The sequence below is a fragment of the Fopius arisanus genome, unplaced genomic scaffold (assembly GCF_000806365.1).
Source record: "Fopius arisanus strain USDA-PBARC FA_bdor unplaced genomic scaffold, ASM80636v1 scaffold00029, whole genome shotgun sequence".
Classification (NCBI taxonomy): Eukaryota; Metazoa; Arthropoda; class Insecta; order Hymenoptera; family Braconidae; genus Fopius; species Fopius arisanus.
The window spans coordinates 1011180-1028531 of record NW_011887768.1 but is presented as its reverse complement, the minus strand read 5'-3'; the positions used below and the strand labels follow the sequence as shown (position 1 = coordinate 1028531).

Sequence of the window (17352 nt, the reverse complement as noted above, 5' to 3'; positions counted from 1 at the left end):
TCCCCGAGGCTTTGAAAAAATCGTTGATAAAGTGGTGAATTTTTTCATTACAATTTTCAACAAAAAATGTTTTCATATTCTCCGTTTGAATCATATATAAAAAGTCGATATTCTGTTTTTTATTCGTCTTTAGAACGAAATTTTACAAAAAAATATCTCAAAGAGTATTCTCTAGATATTCAATTTTTTCAGAAAATGCTTGATTTTTTTTTCTGTCTTGAACGTCAGACTATCGTAAGGGAAAACTGAATTTTCATGTGAATAATATATATATTTTTATGTATATCATTCACAATTATATTTCACCACTTTACAGCTGACAAGATCATTATTGTTCCTCTAATCATGTCGAAGATCCACATATTACGGCACGGTGTATTATCCAATCGTCTTTTGACATTTTCGATCTCATTTTTTTTTTTTTTTCATTTCTCCTTTTCTCGGATAGTGAATTAATCAATTATTGTTTATTATATATTGAAATTTCGTCTCGATAATTAGTCTGTTCCTCCTATGAAATAATTGTATCCATTATTACATATTAATGCAGCTTCCGATGAGTCAGCATGATTGATAAAATGAACATGTGCAGATGAGAATGAAAATAATTGCGAAATTGAAATGAATTATTAGTTTAATAATAGAAGTTCATGAAAATGGTAATCTCGTTACAATTATTTCTATATTCTCGATGTAGTTGAAGGTAAACAACCCAGAATTGTTGGTATGGGCACAAATAATGACTGATATGGCTCATGTACTTCATACCGTACATGGAAATCACATGGTTTTACGCACTGAATAGTATTGAATGCAATTGTTTATTCTTTTCTTCGCTCTAGATTTTCTTAACGTTAAACTCTTTAAATAGTATCGTATGACCCGATTGTAGATGAGTTGGCCAATGCCTACTGAGAATCAAATAAAAATTACTTTAGCAAGTAGATTAAGAAGTTTTTACAATTGCAATAAAAATCTATCAATCATCATAAATGTTATTTCTGGCAATAGAAATTATGAGGTTTGAGTTTAATCCGTGGAAGAGAGACGACAGTGAAATTATTCTTCGACTTGAGAATAAATAACGAGGAAGAAAGAATAATTAATGAGAAAAGTAAAAAAAAATAAGTGACAGGAAATGACGAAAGTCCAATTGAATCAACAGAACATGACTTTATCATTCTTTATGCATTATTTTTTAATTCAAATAAGATAACACCACTACACGAATGTCTCAGTGTAAAATAAAAATTATAAATAAAAAATTCATGGTGCGAATTATCCATTCATACTGAAAGAGGAAACGCAAAAAAAAAACGTAGAAATATAATCACTCTTGAAATTAATTCGAACAGTCCTGCAGTTTTTTGCTTTTTCTGTGGTAATTATTTTTAGGCTAATTATGCACTTGCCTCACCTACATTAGTTACTTGTACATCATTACGTCTGGGGACTGATACATGCACATGTATCCATCGCAGAGGAGTCTTTTCGCGTGCTCGGGGAGTTGTCGGTCATCTGTCAATTCTGAAAGGTAATTCGAGCCCTCCTCACTCAACCAATACGGAAAATCTGGACAGGGAACCATCTCCGGAATATTATATCCATTTTGTTCTCCTATAACAGAGATAAAACAAAAAATAATTGTCACATGAGACGAATGAAAAAAATCGATCGTAATAATGAATTTTGAAAAGGGGAGAATTACCTTTTCGATCAGCCATAGAATCAAAGAAGCACCAAGGTGCCTCAGATCCTGAGCCGCATTTGACGAATGAAACATAATGTGAAGTTTCAATGCAAACGACGGCAGATAACTCCAGGTAGAGCCTCGGTACAGGACAATGCTCTTGGAGAATTTGAAACTCCGTGGGTACGCTGAGCTCCTTGGGATCATGATTCGTTCTCCTCTCGTGTCGATGAGCCTGATCCAAACATGGTAAACAAAAAGCTATGCTTTCGAGTCCCATTCCGCACTGTCCATAACACTCCTTGCACTCAAACTCAGCTAATTTACCACAAACTGTGCATTGCCTGGGGGAGTCCTCAATAATATCAGTGACATCTAGCAGAAGAGTTGGTTGAATTTTTGGGTACATTTTGAAGGACTTTCCAAACCTCGGCATCTGAATAATGAGACAAGAGGGTACCTCCTTAAGCCTGATATTGCTCGTCAGGAAACTTTGCTCCAGGAGTTGCTGGACCGTTGGTAGATTCAACTGATCATCCTTCTCCACGAAAAGCTGATAGTGATAGGCATCCTGACCAGAGCTGAGTTTGAGAAAGGGTTCTGCATTGAGAATTTGAGCGACGAGTGATGTGAGAAACTCTTCAGGATCCTTCTCTTCACTGGTGAGACCAGAAATAGAGGACAATTTTTCAAGCAACGTTCGCAGCTTCATGACTCTGTTCGCCTGGACGAACATATTTTTCCTCAACGGATTGACTATTTCCTCTCGAAGCACTCGCTGCACCTCTTCATACTGGGGACAGTCTTTCTCACTCGGAGGTCTAAACAGGAGATTATCGAAGACACTGGTGAATGCAAACATGCTGAAGAGTGTTGCATCGAGGTAACAAGAATTGTGATGACCCTGGATCCCTCTGTACTTTCCACAAATTGTCTTCAAGTCTCCTTTCACGCAGATTGGTCTCACCATACCAGTTATCACGCAATTTTCAGTCTTATCCAGGTCCTCACCGTTCATCTTCACTAGCTGATCATCTCCAGATATCATGTTGTACTGCTGGCACTGCCTGATATCAGTAAATATGGCTCTCTTTGGTCTGCAGTGAAAGTATCTGACGTCATTGTATGTACCATCTGTCCCCTGTGGATGTTGTCCATCCTCCAACTCAACGGCTGCCATAACTTTTCCAGGTGTCAATCCCGCTAAATTTCCAATCCAACGAATCACCCCATACCGAATTTCACCAGCTAGACCAACCTCAACTGCCATTCCCACGTGTAGCTTCTCTCCATTCTCCTTCCTAACACCTTTACTGCTCTCCTCTTTATCCAGAAGTTCCTCTAAAAAAACCAAACAATTAAAATCCCCCGAATCATAATCAGAAAATATTTTCAAAAAAAAATTTAAAAGATCTCAAATAGAATGAGTCCACCCAATCATCGATTAGTGAACCGAAAAAAAAATCTTACTTCGTGAATCTAAATTCAACCGAGCAAAATCATCTGGCACATCACTAGACACATTTGACTCAATATCACTACTCCATTTATGTTCAAGTACAAAAAGCGGAATGTTTAACAAAGTTGTTGCCATGATGTTTGGTCGAAAGACAATAGTAATCGAATAATAAAATATTTGAATGGAGCAAGCGTGATTGAACCGTCCGAGGCACGCCACCAGTCTATTTTAGAAGTAAGGAAGTTTATTATTAGGTAACATCCACAAGTTCTCCCATCAACACCGATTTAACCGCTCATGAAAGCATTAACAAATAATGAAATAACAAATAATGTTATCATGATATATCGAGAGTATGTTTACAAACCGAATGGACAGAAGTCGTATGTGGGCAGATTTTTGCTCAAACTCGTTGCGTCGTTGGAGAGAATTTTCGATTTTGTCGATTGATGAACGATTTTGGGGACTAGAGCATCGTTGAGGCGCACGGTTGCATCACCATTGTTGTTATTACTGTCATCGAACTTCGTCTGGTGTTCTTTGTTTATTAAATTCGAGTCGGTGGTTATTCTCTTTCCGTTTGTATGATTTGAGTGGTTGTTTGAATGATTTGTTGTGCTGTTCAAAAAACCATCGAGTTGCTTTGACAGTGAGGCCTCTATGTCCTGTCGAGGGGATTTAGCATCGATCGGTTCGTGGGGATCCGATTTTATTGGTACGATGCAGCTTAAATTAGTGAAAAGACCTGTTCCTGACTGCCCTGCGAAGTACTTCCTCGCTAGGATGGGGGTGGATAAACTGTCGCAGTGATCCAATATCTCAAGACCAAAATAGAAGCCTGGACCTAGTTCTGTGACTTGTCCAATGTACTTGATGACAGCCTTGAACTTGGCATCAGGATTTGTCGGAGGATGATAATAAACTTTTCCATTTTCCTTCAGATTGTTAGCCTCCTTGCAAAAATCACTGTCACTGGCAAGTCGTACTCGGTCCTGGGGCACTGGAACAGCTGCCAAAAAGTGCCAGACGAGGCAGGGCACAGGTATAAGATCGAACTTATGGCAGAGCCACTCCGTCTTCTTCCAGACCTCTTCATTGTTTGGATTGTTGACTTTAATCCTGAGGGATCCATCATGCAACAATTCATTGGCTTCCACGAGCATTCCAAGTTTCAGACAAATGACATTGACATCACAAGCACCTGATCTTCTGTTGAGAATTGTATTTTTTCTCGCTATGTAGTGACAGGAAAGGGCTGAGCCCTTGCCATCCTCGTTTTGCCACTTCTCCATGTCTCATGTATTTGCCTCAATGATTTTTTGACTCTGTCGGGATCCAAAGCTCCATTGTTTCACTTTTTATAATTTTACACTGCAGCAACGCTTCACGCCTTTCGGCCATGCACGTCCATTCGATAATCATAACGTGTAACGATTTTTTCAGAATTCATTGGCGTTTGGAGGCCCTATCTTGGGAGTGATTCAATCACGCTCGAATGACACTCATCTGACAGACCTGTCTCCTCGTGCTGTATTTTGGTTTCTTTTTACGGACATATGCAAAAATAGGAGTTGGTTAGTTGGTAAAGGGAATGCCTACGTTGCCTGGTGGTTTGCCTCTCAAATATTTCATTTGAAAGAAAATTTCCTGTACTGATGCACCCCGAGTGTGCTCGATAATTGCCGAGAGTTGGACCAATGAGAATCGGCCAACTGTTGAACTTTTCATCGGGATTCGTCCATTTTTGGGAGAATCTAACAGCATTATGGGCAATGACCAGTGGCGGCGTGGGTGTCTGATACCATTGATTCTCCCTTTTGCGTGGACCAATCCGGAAGATCCACGAAAAAGTGACCGTAGTCTGGAGGCGAGCAACTTCTCAAGTCCCATAACCGGTCAAAAATAAGTGCATTTGTTAGTTTGTTTTAATCATTCGACTGAAACCCTCGAACGACAATCGTCAGCGAAGCAGAAGCCATGAAGGTTCTTCTAGGCGAGTACCTCCGACTGCTTCATCTTTTATTTACAAAAAAAAATTAACCGGCTTCACCGGTTTCCAAACATTCTCACATTTGTTTTCCCACAAATGTTTTCGTCATTTTTTGAAGCCCTCACGTCTTTGATTTTTTTTTCCAGGCCTTTTATTACTCACTGTTGGGGCAAATTGTTTGTATTCGTCGACCTCAGATGTTGTGCAGTTGAACCCCAGTAATTTTGATAAACTTGTGACAAACAGCGATCATGTGTGGATTGTAGAGTTCTTTGCACCCTGGTGTGGACACTGCCAGGCACTTACTGCTGAGTATGATAAAGCTGCAACAGCATTGAAGGGTGTTGTCAAGTTGGGGGCAGTAGATGCCGACGAGCACAAATCTCTGGGCTCCAGGTTTGGAGTTCGTGGCTTCCCAACAATCAAAATTTTCGGTGGAAACAAGAACAAGCCGGAGGATTACAATGGTGCTAGAACGGCATCAGATCTAGTTGATGCAGCCCTGAGCGCTGCCAAGGCCAAGGTGAAATCAGCTCTGAATGGCAAAAAGAGCAGCAGCAGCAGTGGTGGAGGCTCGTCAGACTCCAAGAGATCAAAGGATTCCGACGATGTTATTGAACTGACCGATGATAATTTTGACAAATTGGTTCTGGGATCCGATGACATGTGGCTCGTGGAGTTCTTCGCTCCCTGGTGTGGGCACTGCAAGAATTTGGCACCAGAGTGGGCATCAGCTGCTACAGAATTAAAGGGAAAAGTTAAACTGGGAGCACTTGATGCTACAGTTCACACTTCCAAGGCCAGTGAATATGGTATCAGGGGATATCCCACGATCAAGTACTTCGCACCTGGTTCCAAGGACACTGATTCAGCCGCTGAATACGATGGTGGAAGAACATCACCGGCTATTGTTAGCTGGGCACTCGATAAATGGTCACAGAACGTCCCAGCACCAGAGGTTATCCAACTCGTTGGAAAACAATCGTCCAAGGACGCTTGTGATGGAAAACAACTCTGCGTTGTTTCTGTTTTACCAAATATTCTTGATTGTCAGTCTGATTGCAGGAATGGTTACATCAGTACTTTACAAAAATTGGCAGACAAATTCAAGCAGAAAGACTGGGGGTGAGAATTTATTAATATATTTACGAAATATCGATTCCACTTGGCGTTGAATTATTTATTAATTACAAATATGTGATTAATTACAGATGGGTGTGGGCTGAAGCTGGAGCACAACCAGATGTAGAGGAAGCCCTGGAAATTGGTGGTTTCGGTTATCCAGCCCTTGCTGTTATCAATGCTAAGAAACTTAAATATTCACTCCTGAGGGGGAGTTTCTCATATGACGGAATCAACGAATTCCTGAGGAATCTCAGCTATGGTAGGGGTGGCACAGCGCCAGTCAAAGGTGCTGAACTTCCAAAGATCCGTGAAACTGAAGCCTGGGATGGCAAGGACGGTGTACCTCCACAGGAGGAAGACATCGATCTCAGTGATGTTGATTTAGATGAGAAGGATGAACTCTAGATAAAAAATCTTTGTGATGAGAGCTTCGAAGAATGAGTCATGTACCACATTGTCAATTCTCTTCCAACGCATTTGTAAATCATACATGGTTTTTTTTTCCAAACGTCATTCCATATGAATTTTTTATATAAAGAAAGACGGAGAATTGAAGCTCAACCTGATTTTTATTTTTTGAAACATTTTAATCATGAATAATTATCAAGGTGTGAATGGACTGTGTAATTTTTCTATAATCCACACGGATATTGAAGAATCAGGATGATATATTATTATGAAAATAAATACAATAATTTCTACATGATTCATTTACTTTTCTATGATTTCTTTACTCAACTCTTCAACATTTTTTATGAGAAACTCAATTTTAATCGCGGAAAAATTAGGATTGAATTAATTTTAATCTTCCTAGATCACTTCGTTGAATAAAAGTTGTCCAATTGTTAAAATAAAAACGCAACAACTGTTACGAATTTATCATCTCGAGAGAGTGAGACTCACGAATATTGTAGAATATGTGTGTAGAAGTGAAAAAAATAGATTGTGAAATTTTTTGTAAAAAAAATAATCGACCAACATATCATCACCAAAGAACTGCAGTTAATTTTAGTAGTCGATCTAGTACTCGTTGAATTGATGTCATTGCGTTCTTTGCTGCAGGGCAATCATGCAATTAACAGGGAAGTGGTGAATCGCAATAAATCAGTCCTGAGAGATTCATGATCTATTCATGCATCACCAACTGATCTCGCACCAAAAAAAAAAAAATATATCAGAAACCCCCATTATCAAATGTAAATTGTTTTTTTATTGAATAATAAATGTTGTAAAAAATACACTGCACTGTCCGTAATGGCGAATATTGTCTGCAGTACTGATGAAAAAATACTCATGATTTATTTCAGTCTGATCATAAAATTGTAAAATTCGAATGAATTTCTATTTGATGTTATAAAATATAATTGTCTCCCCCGGGGACTCACCGGTGTCAATTGAATATTAATATATATTTTTTAAGGCCTAAACAATCAGACGACATTTGTCAGCTCGATCATGTCGTAATTACGCTCTTTTTTACAGAGATAGGGGTAAAAGACAAATGCATAGTAACCGGTCGTCGTGATGATTATTCCTGCAAGGATTAATCCGATGATCCCCCATGCCGAGAGGGTACTGCCTCTCCTCACATTCTCGGATGGTGATTGCAGATTTTTCGGTTTCTCCTGGGTATTACTCATTTGAGGATAACTAGCTCTTTGAGATCGGTCCCTGTAGCTCGCCATCCTGGCATTGAATCCAGCCTCTGACTGCACAATCACTTCACAAATAGAAAATTTCCCAGATTTTAATTTAAAATTGCACAATTATTAAAGGCGATCCTGCAGTTTAATAAATTGTTCCCAATGTTGTTTAATTGAGTTTGAATAAAAAAATCGAATTTCTAGAATGGAATTAAATTTTCCTGTGAAATTGGGAATTAAGACACGTGTATAAAAAATAACCCCCACCACTCGATATTTTTTTATTCCAAAAAATGTAATGTTTTTTGTTCAAATTAATAAAATTATTGTAAGTAATGAATAAACTTACGTAGAGCTGTGATAATGAGTAGGACTAGTGCTTTCATCCTGATAAATTATTCGCAGTGTTTATGAATTGGGAATAAAAAATTAAATTTGGAGTTGTTCAGTGCGATGGGACGCTTCTTTTTATTTTGACAGAGCCGCTTGGCATCCCTCTTCTGAATGACCATACTATACCATGTGCTCTTCACTATATTTTAACACTATGTGGGATCCAGTGATTCGGCTCTTCCTAATCAGTCCTGATTGGATTGAATTACGAAACACTCGCAGTGATTACTCGGACCGGATTGCAACAGGTGGTATTTTTACGACCTTGTGACATTTTTATTGCAAATTTGAAATTTAATTTGTTATAACAACATTCTGTTAATACTAATCCCTTTGTTTATTCCTAGGCCTCGAATGAGTTGTTTTTTGTAGGACAATTAAATAATAACAACGAATTTTTTAATTATGAATGGAATTAATGTACGCCGAGCAGTACGAAATGACTGTGAAGGAATAAGAAAATTAATTCAGGTATGACCTCTTTAATTTTTTATTGCAAATAATTTTTTAATGAAAATCGTAATGGAACTCTAAAAAATCGATTTTAATGATTTATTTCCAGGAGCTTGCAGATTTTGAAAATATGTCTGATGGTCCAAAAATCGGAGCAGACAGTGAGTACACATTATCCGATTTTAATTACTCTACCAAAATTTAATACATCGATTTTCTGATAAGGATTACATGAGTGAATAACACACGTCAATCTCGACACATAAATTTCACACATGGGAAAATTATTTTTATTCAGAAAATAGAAAAAATGATTTATTGAATTTGTTTGTTTAATTTTATGTAATCTATTCCTGAGTGTTGTGTAATGTAAAATTGAATAGTAATTATTAGAAGTAATTCGCATAAATTAATGAATTTATTTCAGTCTTAGAAAAGGACGGGTTTGGTGATCATCCCCTTTTTTCCTGTTTCGTAGCTGAGAAAAATGAAAAATTAATAGGTTATGGATTGGTTTATTTTATTTATTCAACTTGGGACGGGAAATCTATGTTCCTTGAGGATTTATATGTGATTCCTGACGAGCGAAGGCACGGAATTGGTTCTCTACTCTTCGATGCAGTCATTCAAGTTGTTATTCATCCCCCGGATTTGCACGATAAACGACATATCGATCCAGATTAATATCGATTTATCTTCCAGGAAGCTGCAGCCACGAATTGTTGTCGATTAGATTTCATGGTATTGAAGTGGAACCCAGCGGCGAATTTTTACAAGCAGAAGGGAGCAGTTGACATCACAGAAAAAGAAGACTGGCATCATTATCGATTGGATGTAAATGCTAGTAAAGAAAGTTAAAAAATTATGTGTATTCATAAATAAACTGAATTAATTTCAGAACCATCGAAATTCAACTTCCATAAATGACAGTTTTCAATGAAAATCTGTTTTCATTTGTTATAAATCATTTCCAAAATGAAAACAGCGTGACAAAATGGAAATAATCGGAGAGGGAAGAGGAATTTCAGAGATCAAATGGGGAGATTGTATTTTGGATGAAAATTTTTGGGAGGAGCCAAACGATATTTGGGAGGCAGAGGAGATCGAGGGTTTTTTATCAGATCGAATGATTGAAAATCGTTTAAGTCTTCTAGCCAAATGCCGGTACGAGGACAGTTATGCCTTGACAAAGTGTAATTTAAGTCGTCTGGTAAATTGACTTTCACCTCATTCCCGTGAAAAATCTCGACAGGATTTTGTAAAATACCTCCAACCATTCAGAATTATCTCTCTTAATTAATCTCTCTTTATTTCGATCGACAGAATCTCGTGGATATAATGGAGTTACGAAAGTACAAATATCTGCAATATTTAAATCTCTCTTATAACAATATAAACGACTTGTCACCTTTGGAGGAATTTCCTTACCTCACACATCTGGACGTGTCTCACAATAATTTGACGTCTGCAACATTGTCCACCCCTCCATTATATTTAACCCACATGAATCTGTCTCACAACAAAATTACGACGATCCACGACATGTCAGGATTCTGGAGCATCATTTACTTGGATCTTTCGCATAATTCAATCGAATTAGTTTCTGGATTACAAAATCTAAAGTATGAAAACATCTCTCAACGAGTCATAATAATTAACTCTAGTAATTAACTCATTATTTCATAAAATGAGATGAATACGTTGATATCTCTCTCCTCCACCAAAAATTCATTCAAAAATTAATTTCACTTCCCCAATTTGACGTGAAAAATTTATAACCTCATCAGATATTTGAAGTATTTGGATTTATCCCACAACTTAATCGATTGTGTTCGAAACCTGGATGACCTGAATATTGAAAAATTGAATCTGGAGTTCAACCGGATAGCAAAATTCCACTCATCCCCTGGAGAAGGTCTGGATAATCTCCGAAAGCTACGGATTCTGATTCTGAATCACAACAAGATATCTTCGCTATTCTTCCTCCATAATGCTTTCTACTCTCTCCGAATAATAGACCTGGGGCATAATAAAATAGGGGATCTTCTCGGGGTATCAAATGCCAGGGCGTTCCTGGAGGAAATTGACCTTCGTGGAAATACCTGTAATACCTGGCCATTCTACAGAGAAGTCCTTTTGCACGCAATGCCGACGTTGACGTGCATTGACGGATGTGAAGTTGCTGTTTCTGAAAAAATTTCAGCACTCGCGAAGTTCAGTCCCCCAGTGGATCTCTTGGCGTCCAAAGCCCTGAGCAGATTAATTCTCCTGGAACACTTGATTCCTCCGATAATTCATGACAATGTCATTCCTTACGATCAGCCTGATCCTGTCCTGGTGGTCCTGAGTGGTCCCTCGGCTGTTAAAAAAATTATTTTGGGCCTCAGGATTGCTAAAAGAATGCCCGACAAGGTGAAGTACTGCAGGAGCTACACCACCAGAGAATTTTCAGCTCACGAAGAGGCCAGGGCTTACAAATTTATTGACAGAGAAAATTTTAATGCTATGGCAAGAAATGGTGAATTTTTGACGGTGGAGGAACTTGTTGGAGATAGTTATGGATTTCGTAAGAGGAAATAAATTAACAGACTATTACGAATGCAGTTTGAAATAAATATTTCAGTTTTTCATTTTTGATGCAATGATTTTTTTAAATATTCAACAGACGCTGAAGAAATCGGGATTTTGCGGAAGGAAAATAAAATCGGAATCACTCAGATGGATTTGGGGGCAACAATACAACTGAAGCATCGATATCCAAACGTAAAAATAATTCTTGTAATGGTGAATAATGAGGAAATTCACGAGCAATGGATCAGGGATAAATTTAAAATATTCACCTGGATTAAGGACAGTGTGGAAAATTTATTGGCGTTGACGATTGGAAGATTGTCGCGAGAAAGTAATGTCGAATCAGCAGTTAGCAAGCAGAACTTCGTATCTCAGATTATAAGTGAAATTATACAAGACCTGGATTTACCCAATTACTGTAATTACGTGAGACCCCAGGGCACTGGAGCAACTGCTATGGACATTATTCTGCAGAGTCGAATGATGTTGGGTAGAGTCACCAAAACTGCCAAAGAAATTATTACTGAGAAACATATTCAATTTCAAAACGACCCAGGGAGTGACGAGAGACAGGAAAATATTCTCCAGTCAACCTTTTCAGATTTGAAAGTAATTATTCCCTTTTTCATTTTTAAATAATTTCATTTTTTAATAATTTCATTTTTAAATAATTTCATTTTTAAATAATTGAAACCGTGGGATTATCAAGGAGTAATAAACAATTTTAGATTATTTTGGACGAGCACAAAAATATAATCGTAGACGACGAGGAGTCAAAAAAGAAACGGAGAATGAATAAATATCTGAAACGTCGCGAAGCCATCGAGGAAAAGGGAGAATCACCTGATGCCATGTCTGAATCAAGTGATGATTCGCATTATCGATTTTTCGAGAGTCTGCAACGAACTGATGAGACGAAATATCTAATGAATTTTTACGTCGACGTGGTGATGAGATCGAGACACTTGTACATCGATAGGCACTTGAAAAATCCTGGATTTTATTCACTTACTGTTAGCTACCGGATTAATTAATTCATTCTTCCTATAAATCACTCCTAAGATTTTCTATTTCAGGTTTTTACTGATGACTTCCACCGCGCCCTGCGTTCCCTCGAAAAATTTATCAATACACAAGTGATTGACAAATTTAAAGAATGTAGAATTCCTGATATAATCTATCGAAATGAAGTGATCATCCCGAAGATCGTTGAAGACATCCTCATTGAAGTAAACCATCCCTCCCTCTAAGGTAAATCGAAAAATGAATTTTTTAATCAGCAATGAATTTCCCAGTAGAAAATTTATTATACAAATCGTTAAAAGTTGAAAAAAATATTGTACAATTGCAATTTCGAGGGTATAATTTACATGAACCGTTGGCTAAATGGTTTCTACATTGAATGACTCCTGGTAGGTGTTCCTAATGATAACATCGAGGTCTTTATAATTATCCTGAGTAGCTATTTTGTTGCTATCTAAATTGAATTGCTGCCAGTTTGATTTTCTAGTCTTCAGATTATTCTGTTGAGTCACAGATACAAAATGATATTGTTCAACATGATTATCCAAAGCTTCTCTCGCATCCAAGATCTCATCACATTGATCACACCTGTACGAATGTATTTCTGAACAATTTGTCATTCTTTCCCCCGCGTCGTGAATTTTCTGATGAGCGCATAAATTATATCTCTCAGCAAATCGTTTACCACACACATCACAGCTGAAAGGCTTTTCTCCAGTGTGAACTCTCATGTGACGTTTCAAATGAGATGTAGATAGCAATGTTGCATTGCAAATGTGACATTGATACGATTTTTTTCCCGTATGCGAGAGTACATGCATATTGTAAGACGTATGATGAATAAATCTTTTACCACACAGGTCACACTGATACGGCATTTCTCCAGTGTGCATTGGCAAATGTCTCCTGAGTGCTCCTTTCTGGGTGAAACACTTATCGCAAAAACTGCACTTGAAGGGATTAATTCCATTGTGCATACCAATATGTACCTTGAGGGCATGCTTATGTTTATATGCTTGTCCACATTTTTCGCACATGTACGGACGAATAGACGAGTGCGAGACGATGTGAGTCTTCAATTCCCCTGGTGTCTTCCATTTTTTATCGCAGATCGAACAGGAATACTTTGGTGATTTCTCCAGGGATTTCCTCCCAGGCTTTTTCAATTTCTCTTTATCTTCAAGGTTTCTATTGTCCTTTGGAGATTCTTCAATCAAACTGAAACCATTAGTTCGTAAATTGTTTGGTATTTCTGGTAGATTAAGGCTCGATTGCGAATCTCTTTGGCTCTCGTCGGGTGGAATATTGTTTGTGCCAGTTAAATGATCTTCGTGATTGAATCTTCCGAAATCTTGAGGTTGAGGTGTTGAATACACATGATTATCAATGGCACTGATTTCTTCTTGTTGAATTTCATTTTTTTTCAGGTGGCTGGTGTCATTTGAGGCATAAGTCTTCAGTATCTCATTCTGAATATTTGTCACGGTGCACTGGGCTTGCTCCAGCATTTGAAATAAATTGTAACATTGTGGGCACAAATAAGAACTTTGTAGGTCAGTAACGGAGGGACGAATTGTGCCTAGAACAAAACTGGCCAAGAGCTCCCCACTTCTGGGTAATGAAGTGTAAAAAATATTTATTGATGATGATATTTCCAGGGAGCTTCTGCACACTAGACACATCAACTCCGAGGAAGTCGGTGAGGTCATCTCGATTTTATTTCTTCTCTCAAAAATTCAGGGGTTTTAAGGATTTCTTCGGACACAGGGTTAATGGTTATGACAATGGTAAACACTTTTCATCCCCCACACCACGCGGTTTCCACATCAGATGTTTGACCTTGGTAAAACAGACTACGATTTTACTCACTGGGTTATTGACCTGGCTTTGTTGTTGTAAGGAAAATAAATCTCAGTCACAGCTAAATCTTCGCTGGTACACACAGGAAAATTATCTCTTCGAATTAAATACTCTGAAGAAATCAAATAAATCGTTCATGTGGTACACGATTTTATTTTTTAATTCAAAAATAGTTGATGCGTTTTCGAATTTTCCTGTGTGTACAATATTCATCCGAAATAATTTCGGTATCTCCTGTTTATCATTTCCTTAATCGACGATTCACTGCTTTCAGCAATCAATTTATTGTAATGACAAACAGCTCTCGAGGGGTTGATGATAGTCTCGTGGAAATGTTAACCAATGATTGTTTACGTGAAATATTCAAGAGACTGTCAATTCGTGACAGATTAGCTGCGGAGAAAGGTAAAAATATCAATTTTTTTTGTGTTCTCTAGGTGTAGAGACCTCAAATAGTAATTAGAGGAATAATTAAAAATATTTTAATCCAGTTTGCAAGAGGTGGCGTGCAATTAGTGTCGAGGGCTGGTCAGAGCTGAGGGAATGGTGTGTGAGGGAATTGGGTGTTGTCAATGATGATAGAATTCCCCCCGACGATTACACTAAATTAACTCTTGACGAGTTGGCAACGGCTTTGAGAAGATGCGGTCGATATTTGATGAGAGCGAGTTTCATCGTTCACCCAAGTCAATCTGAACTCCCAAAAATCTTCAAAAATTTCTGCAACGGCTTGAAGGAGCTGACATTCTGGCTGCCAGGGAAATTCCAGAATCCAGAGAACATAGAGGAGTTCCTCAAAAACACGGACGATCTTTTCGAAGGGCGAGAGACGATCACAACAGCTGTAGTAAAAGCTGAAAATCCGGAAAGGAGAAAATTTATTCATTATACTGTGAAGAAAAGTGAGATGAACATCAAATTAAGGAGAAATTCCAGATTTCCGAGGCGGAGAGGTTTGCTCAGCTCAAAAATCCGGGCTACTATGGATCTTCTGCATTTTTTTGTTAACTTCAAACATTTGTGATCAATGAGCTTGATTTTAATTTGTATATTCCTTCGATTTGCATAACGCAGAAAGTATTTGAATGTTTTTTATGCAGCCATTTTGACAACAGAATGAACGAAGAAATTTCAATTTTTTTTTACTTCTCGCTGAGGATTCCTCACCATTAATCGACGCGACTGATGTTTTTTTTTCTTAAAACATCGATATATATTTCGCGTGACAACAGAAAATGTTAATAAAAAATGAAAAATTGAACAATCAATGAGTTGATTCAATCCAACAAGTGATTAATTGTAAAGCATATCAGGAGTAATGATGTCGATAATTATTTCATGGCCTAATTGGTCTCGCTGGGGAATTTATTAATCCAAGTAAGACACAGTCGGCTTCCAAAATCGTGAGCTCTTTTTGGGCCCCTAGAAATTTTGCTGACAGCTCCAGATCCTTCACTCGAAGTCGCACAGTTGCTCCTCGAACGAATTCTCTAAAAAACAAAGAATAAAACTCGATAAAAAATGTTCTCAGTAAACTTTGGCAAAAATTCATAAGACTATATCAAAAAATTTACAAAAAAAACCAAAAAATAAGACGATATTGGCAATAACTCCTTGAAAATGATTGCTAAAATCGCAAATAAATTTTGGTTTCAATGTATAAAAATGTATTTTGGGTCAGCGATGCCTCTGACGTTCTTACTGGGAATTTTTTATGGGTCTAGGGCACACGCAGTGAAATTTCCATCCAAAATCGATGTACAAATCGTCGTCTACCACTTGAAATATTCTTCCAGTCACGATTTTCCCTTCTGGATCGCCCATCTGCACAAAACAGTGAATAAAAATGTAAAATGAAGAATTAAATATAATATAATATAAATTTTTTGAACTCACATCAATAAATTTGGAATTTCTGAGAAGACTAGCGAATGTCTGACTCTGCTGAGGCTTTTCCTCTGGTTCTGGTGCATTGAACTTCTCAAAAGCTTTAGCAAATCCACTCAAATGACCATCAGATTTTCCTCCCACCACTTCCGTATCTTCTGCATCACCCACTTTGCTGCACAAATTCGGGGATGACCGAAGATTTGTCAGGAGACTTGGGTTTCTCCGGAGTAAAGACTTGGAAATATTCCTCAAAGACTGCATTATTTATTTCGGTATGACCGGTATCCTCATAGGTTCGATTACACACATGTAAAATATTTCGTGTACCTATCGGTTGCCCCAAAGAGCATTGACTAAAATAGATGCAGTTCTGGGGGTTTGAGTGACCCCAGAGGCATTATAGTACTGCACCACAAGAGAGGGAGGGCGCCACCATATAAATGCTTTTTGTTTTTTATTTATTTCAATGAAATTTAGCCAATTGTCGAACGAGCGAAGGGGGAAGTCACATCTTGTAGAATTTCAGATGGATAAAAAATTCAGTGTGTTGAAGATATACTACTAATGAGATTATAATTTCATAATGAGCGCGTTGGTCTAATTGGTAACGCGCTTGACTGGCACGCGAATCGCTTCGGTTCGATACCAGCATCATTAATTTTTTTTTTTTCAAAATAATTCTAATTTTTATTTTTTCTTAATGGCTAATTAATGAAAATATCGTTTATAAAGTGAATATTTGAAAATCGGAAAGATATCTAGTGAAATTGAAAAATTAGCAATTTTTTAAAACGATACTTTTGCAATATATATACTACTAATTAAATTTTATTATTGTAATATTACGTTATCCTAGCGGTAACGTGCTCGGCTATCACGCCGACGGCCCGGGTTCAAGCCCGCCGTCATTCATTTTTTTTTTTAATAATTCCAATTTTTTCTTTAAGTAGGTATTCACCGCCATTGAAAAATTCGAAATTTTTGAAAAAGTATCAGGGGAACATAACAATCGAGGAGCTATTCACTGAAATTTTCACTGAAAGTGAAAAATTCGAAATTTTTGAAAAAGTATCAGGGGAACATAACAATCAAGGAGTTATTCACTGAAAGTTTCACTGAAAGGGAAAAATTCGAAATTTTTGTAAAAGTATCAGGAGAACATGACAATCGAGGAGCTCTTCACTGAAATTTTCACTGAAAGTGAAAAATTCGAAATTTTTGTCAAAGTATCAGGAGCACATGACAATCGAAGAGC

At 37.5% G+C, this 17352-nt stretch overlaps 7 protein-coding genes across 9 annotated transcripts; 3 read left to right on the top strand and 4 right to left on the bottom strand.

Annotated features, from left to right (window-relative positions):
- Window positions 1–281: 281 nt before the first annotated feature.
- LOC105265386 (ubiquitin carboxyl-terminal hydrolase CYLD) lies at window positions 282–4754 on the bottom strand. Its single transcript, XM_011302842.1, has 3 exons — window positions 3517–4754; window positions 1709–3031; window positions 282–1617 (listed from the first exon to the last, which is right to left on the bottom strand). Exons 1-3 carry the CDS (start codon window positions 4439–4441, stop codon window positions 1427–1429), a joined length of 2439 nt encoding a protein of 812 aa, XP_011301144.1. The 5' UTR covers window positions 4442–4754; the 3' UTR covers window positions 282–1426.
- Window positions 4755–4922: 168 nt separating this feature from the next.
- On the top strand, window positions 4923–6970 carry CaBP1 (Protein disulfide-isomerase A6 homolog CaBP1). The gene is made up of 3 exons (XM_011302841.1): window positions 4923–5142; window positions 5286–6264; window positions 6351–6970. The coding sequence occupies exons 1-3, from the start codon at window positions 5127–5129 to the stop codon at window positions 6667–6669; spliced, it is 1314 nt and encodes a 437-aa protein (XP_011301143.1). The 5' UTR covers window positions 4923–5126; the 3' UTR covers window positions 6670–6970.
- A 481-nt stretch (window positions 6971–7451) lies between these two features.
- On the bottom strand, window positions 7452–8405 carry LOC105265384 (uncharacterized). The gene is made up of 2 exons (XM_011302839.1): window positions 8257–8405; window positions 7452–7984 (listed from the first exon to the last, which is right to left on the bottom strand). Exons 1-2 carry the CDS (start codon window positions 8291–8293, stop codon window positions 7695–7697), a joined length of 327 nt encoding a protein of 108 aa, XP_011301141.1. The 5' UTR covers window positions 8294–8405; the 3' UTR covers window positions 7452–7694.
- A 37-nt stretch (window positions 8406–8442) lies between these two features.
- Window positions 8443–9667, top strand: LOC105265383 (diamine acetyltransferase 2). Its single transcript, XM_011302838.1, has 5 exons — window positions 8443–8548; window positions 8648–8771; window positions 8863–8914; window positions 9181–9383; window positions 9456–9667. Exons 2-5 carry the CDS (start codon window positions 8706–8708, stop codon window positions 9609–9611), a joined length of 477 nt encoding a protein of 158 aa, XP_011301140.1. The 5' UTR covers window positions 8443–8548; window positions 8648–8705; the 3' UTR covers window positions 9612–9667.
- Window positions 9668–9689: 22 nt separating this feature from the next.
- Window positions 9690–14205, top strand: LOC105265379 (leucine-rich repeat and guanylate kinase domain-containing protein). 3 transcript variants are annotated; one of them, XM_011302834.1, is made up of 9 exons: window positions 9690–9963; window positions 10077–10375; window positions 10541–11319; window positions 11419–11933; window positions 12053–12337; window positions 12401–12575; window positions 13775–13900; window positions 14006–14046; window positions 14115–14205. In XM_011302834.1, exons 1-6 carry the CDS (start codon window positions 9748–9750, stop codon window positions 12572–12574), a joined length of 2268 nt encoding a protein of 755 aa, XP_011301136.1. In that variant the 5' UTR covers window positions 9690–9747; the 3' UTR covers window position 12575; window positions 13775–13900; window positions 14006–14046; window positions 14115–14205. The 3 variants fall into 3 exon arrangements, with proteins under 3 accessions (XP_011301136.1, XP_011301135.1, XP_011301137.1); XM_011302833.1 differs by lacking the exon at window positions 14115–14205 and having other exon boundaries at window positions 14006–14094; XM_011302835.1 differs by lacking the exons at window positions 12401–12575; window positions 13775–13900; window positions 14006–14046; window positions 14115–14205 and having other exon boundaries at window positions 12034–12115.
- Window positions 12621–14079, bottom strand: LOC105265380 (zinc finger protein 665-like). Its single transcript, XM_011302836.1, has one exon. The coding sequence runs from the start codon at window positions 14054–14056 to the stop codon at window positions 12707–12709; it is 1350 nt and encodes a 449-aa protein (XP_011301138.1). The 5' UTR covers window positions 14057–14079; the 3' UTR covers window positions 12621–12706.
- Window positions 14206–15463: 1258 nt separating the features above from the next.
- mRpS28 (mitochondrial ribosomal protein S28) lies at window positions 15464–16458 on the bottom strand. Its single transcript, XM_011302837.1, has 3 exons — window positions 16104–16458; window positions 15910–16031; window positions 15464–15697 (listed from the first exon to the last, which is right to left on the bottom strand). Exons 1-3 carry the CDS (start codon window positions 16356–16358, stop codon window positions 15544–15546), a joined length of 531 nt encoding a protein of 176 aa, XP_011301139.1. The 5' UTR covers window positions 16359–16458; the 3' UTR covers window positions 15464–15543.
- Window positions 16459–17352: the final 894 nt, after the last annotated feature.

What these genes read in the sequence shown, in the direction of transcription:
- LOC105265386 (XM_011302842.1), bottom strand. Translation starts at nt 4,441, where the DNA reads ATGGAGAAGTGGCAAAACGAGGATGGCAAGGGCTCAGCCCTTTCCTGT. An exon ending in ATACGACTTCTGTCCATTCG is followed by an intron (nt 3,032 to 3,516) that starts GTTTGTAAACAT and finishes TGGTTTTTTTAG; the next exon opens with AGGAACTTCTGGATAAAGAG. An exon ending in TTCTATGGCTGATCGAAAAG is followed by an intron (nt 1,618 to 1,708) that starts GTAATTCTCCCC and finishes TCTCTGTTATAG; the next exon opens with GAGAACAAAATGGATATAAT.
- CaBP1 (XM_011302841.1), top strand. An exon ending in TTCAAGCAGAAAGACTGGGG is followed by an intron (nt 6,265 to 6,350) that starts GTGAGAATTTAT and finishes GATTAATTACAG; the next exon opens with ATGGGTGTGGGCTGAAGCTG.
- LOC105265384 (XM_011302839.1), bottom strand. Translation starts at nt 8,293, where the DNA reads ATGAAAGCACTAGTCCTACTCATTATCACAGCTCTAC. An exon ending in ACTCATTATCACAGCTCTAC is followed by an intron (nt 7,985 to 8,256) that starts GTAAGTTTATTC and finishes CTATTTGTGAAG; the next exon opens with TGATTGTGCAGTCAGAGGCT.
- LOC105265383 (XM_011302838.1), top strand. Translation starts at nt 8,706, where the DNA reads ATGAATGGAATTAATGTACGCCGAGCAGTACGAAATGACTGTGAAGGA. An exon ending in GAATAAGAAAATTAATTCAG is followed by an intron (nt 8,772 to 8,862) that starts GTATGACCTCTT and finishes ATTTATTTCCAG; the next exon opens with GAGCTTGCAGATTTTGAAAA. An exon ending in TCCAAAAATCGGAGCAGACA is followed by an intron (nt 8,915 to 9,180) that starts GTGAGTACACAT and finishes AATTTATTTCAG; the next exon opens with TCTTAGAAAAGGACGGGTTT.
- LOC105265379 (XM_011302834.1), top strand. Translation starts at nt 9,748, where the DNA reads ATGGAAATAATCGGAGAGGGAAGAGGAATTTCAGAGATCAAATGGGGA. An exon ending in AGTGTAATTTAAGTCGTCTG is followed by an intron (nt 9,964 to 10,076) that starts GTAAATTGACTT and finishes TTCGATCGACAG; the next exon opens with AATCTCGTGGATATAATGGA. An exon ending in TCTGGATTACAAAATCTAAA is followed by an intron (nt 10,376 to 10,540) that starts GTATGAAAACAT and finishes TAACCTCATCAG; the next exon opens with ATATTTGAAGTATTTGGATT.
- LOC105265380 (XM_011302836.1), bottom strand. Translation starts at nt 14,056, where the DNA reads ATGACCTCACCGACTTCCTCGGAGTTGATGTGTCTAGTGTGCAGAAGC.
- mRpS28 (XM_011302837.1), bottom strand. Translation starts at nt 16,358, where the DNA reads ATGCAGTCTTTGAGGAATATTTCCAAGTCTTTACTCCGGAGAAACCCA. An exon ending in GAAATTCCAAATTTATTGAT is followed by an intron (nt 16,032 to 16,103) that starts GTGAGTTCAAAA and finishes TGTTTTGTGCAG; the next exon opens with ATGGGCGATCCAGAAGGGAA. An exon ending in AGACCCATAAAAAATTCCCA is followed by an intron (nt 15,698 to 15,909) that starts GTAAGAACGTCA and finishes TTTGTTTTTTAG; the next exon opens with AGAATTCGTTCGAGGAGCAA.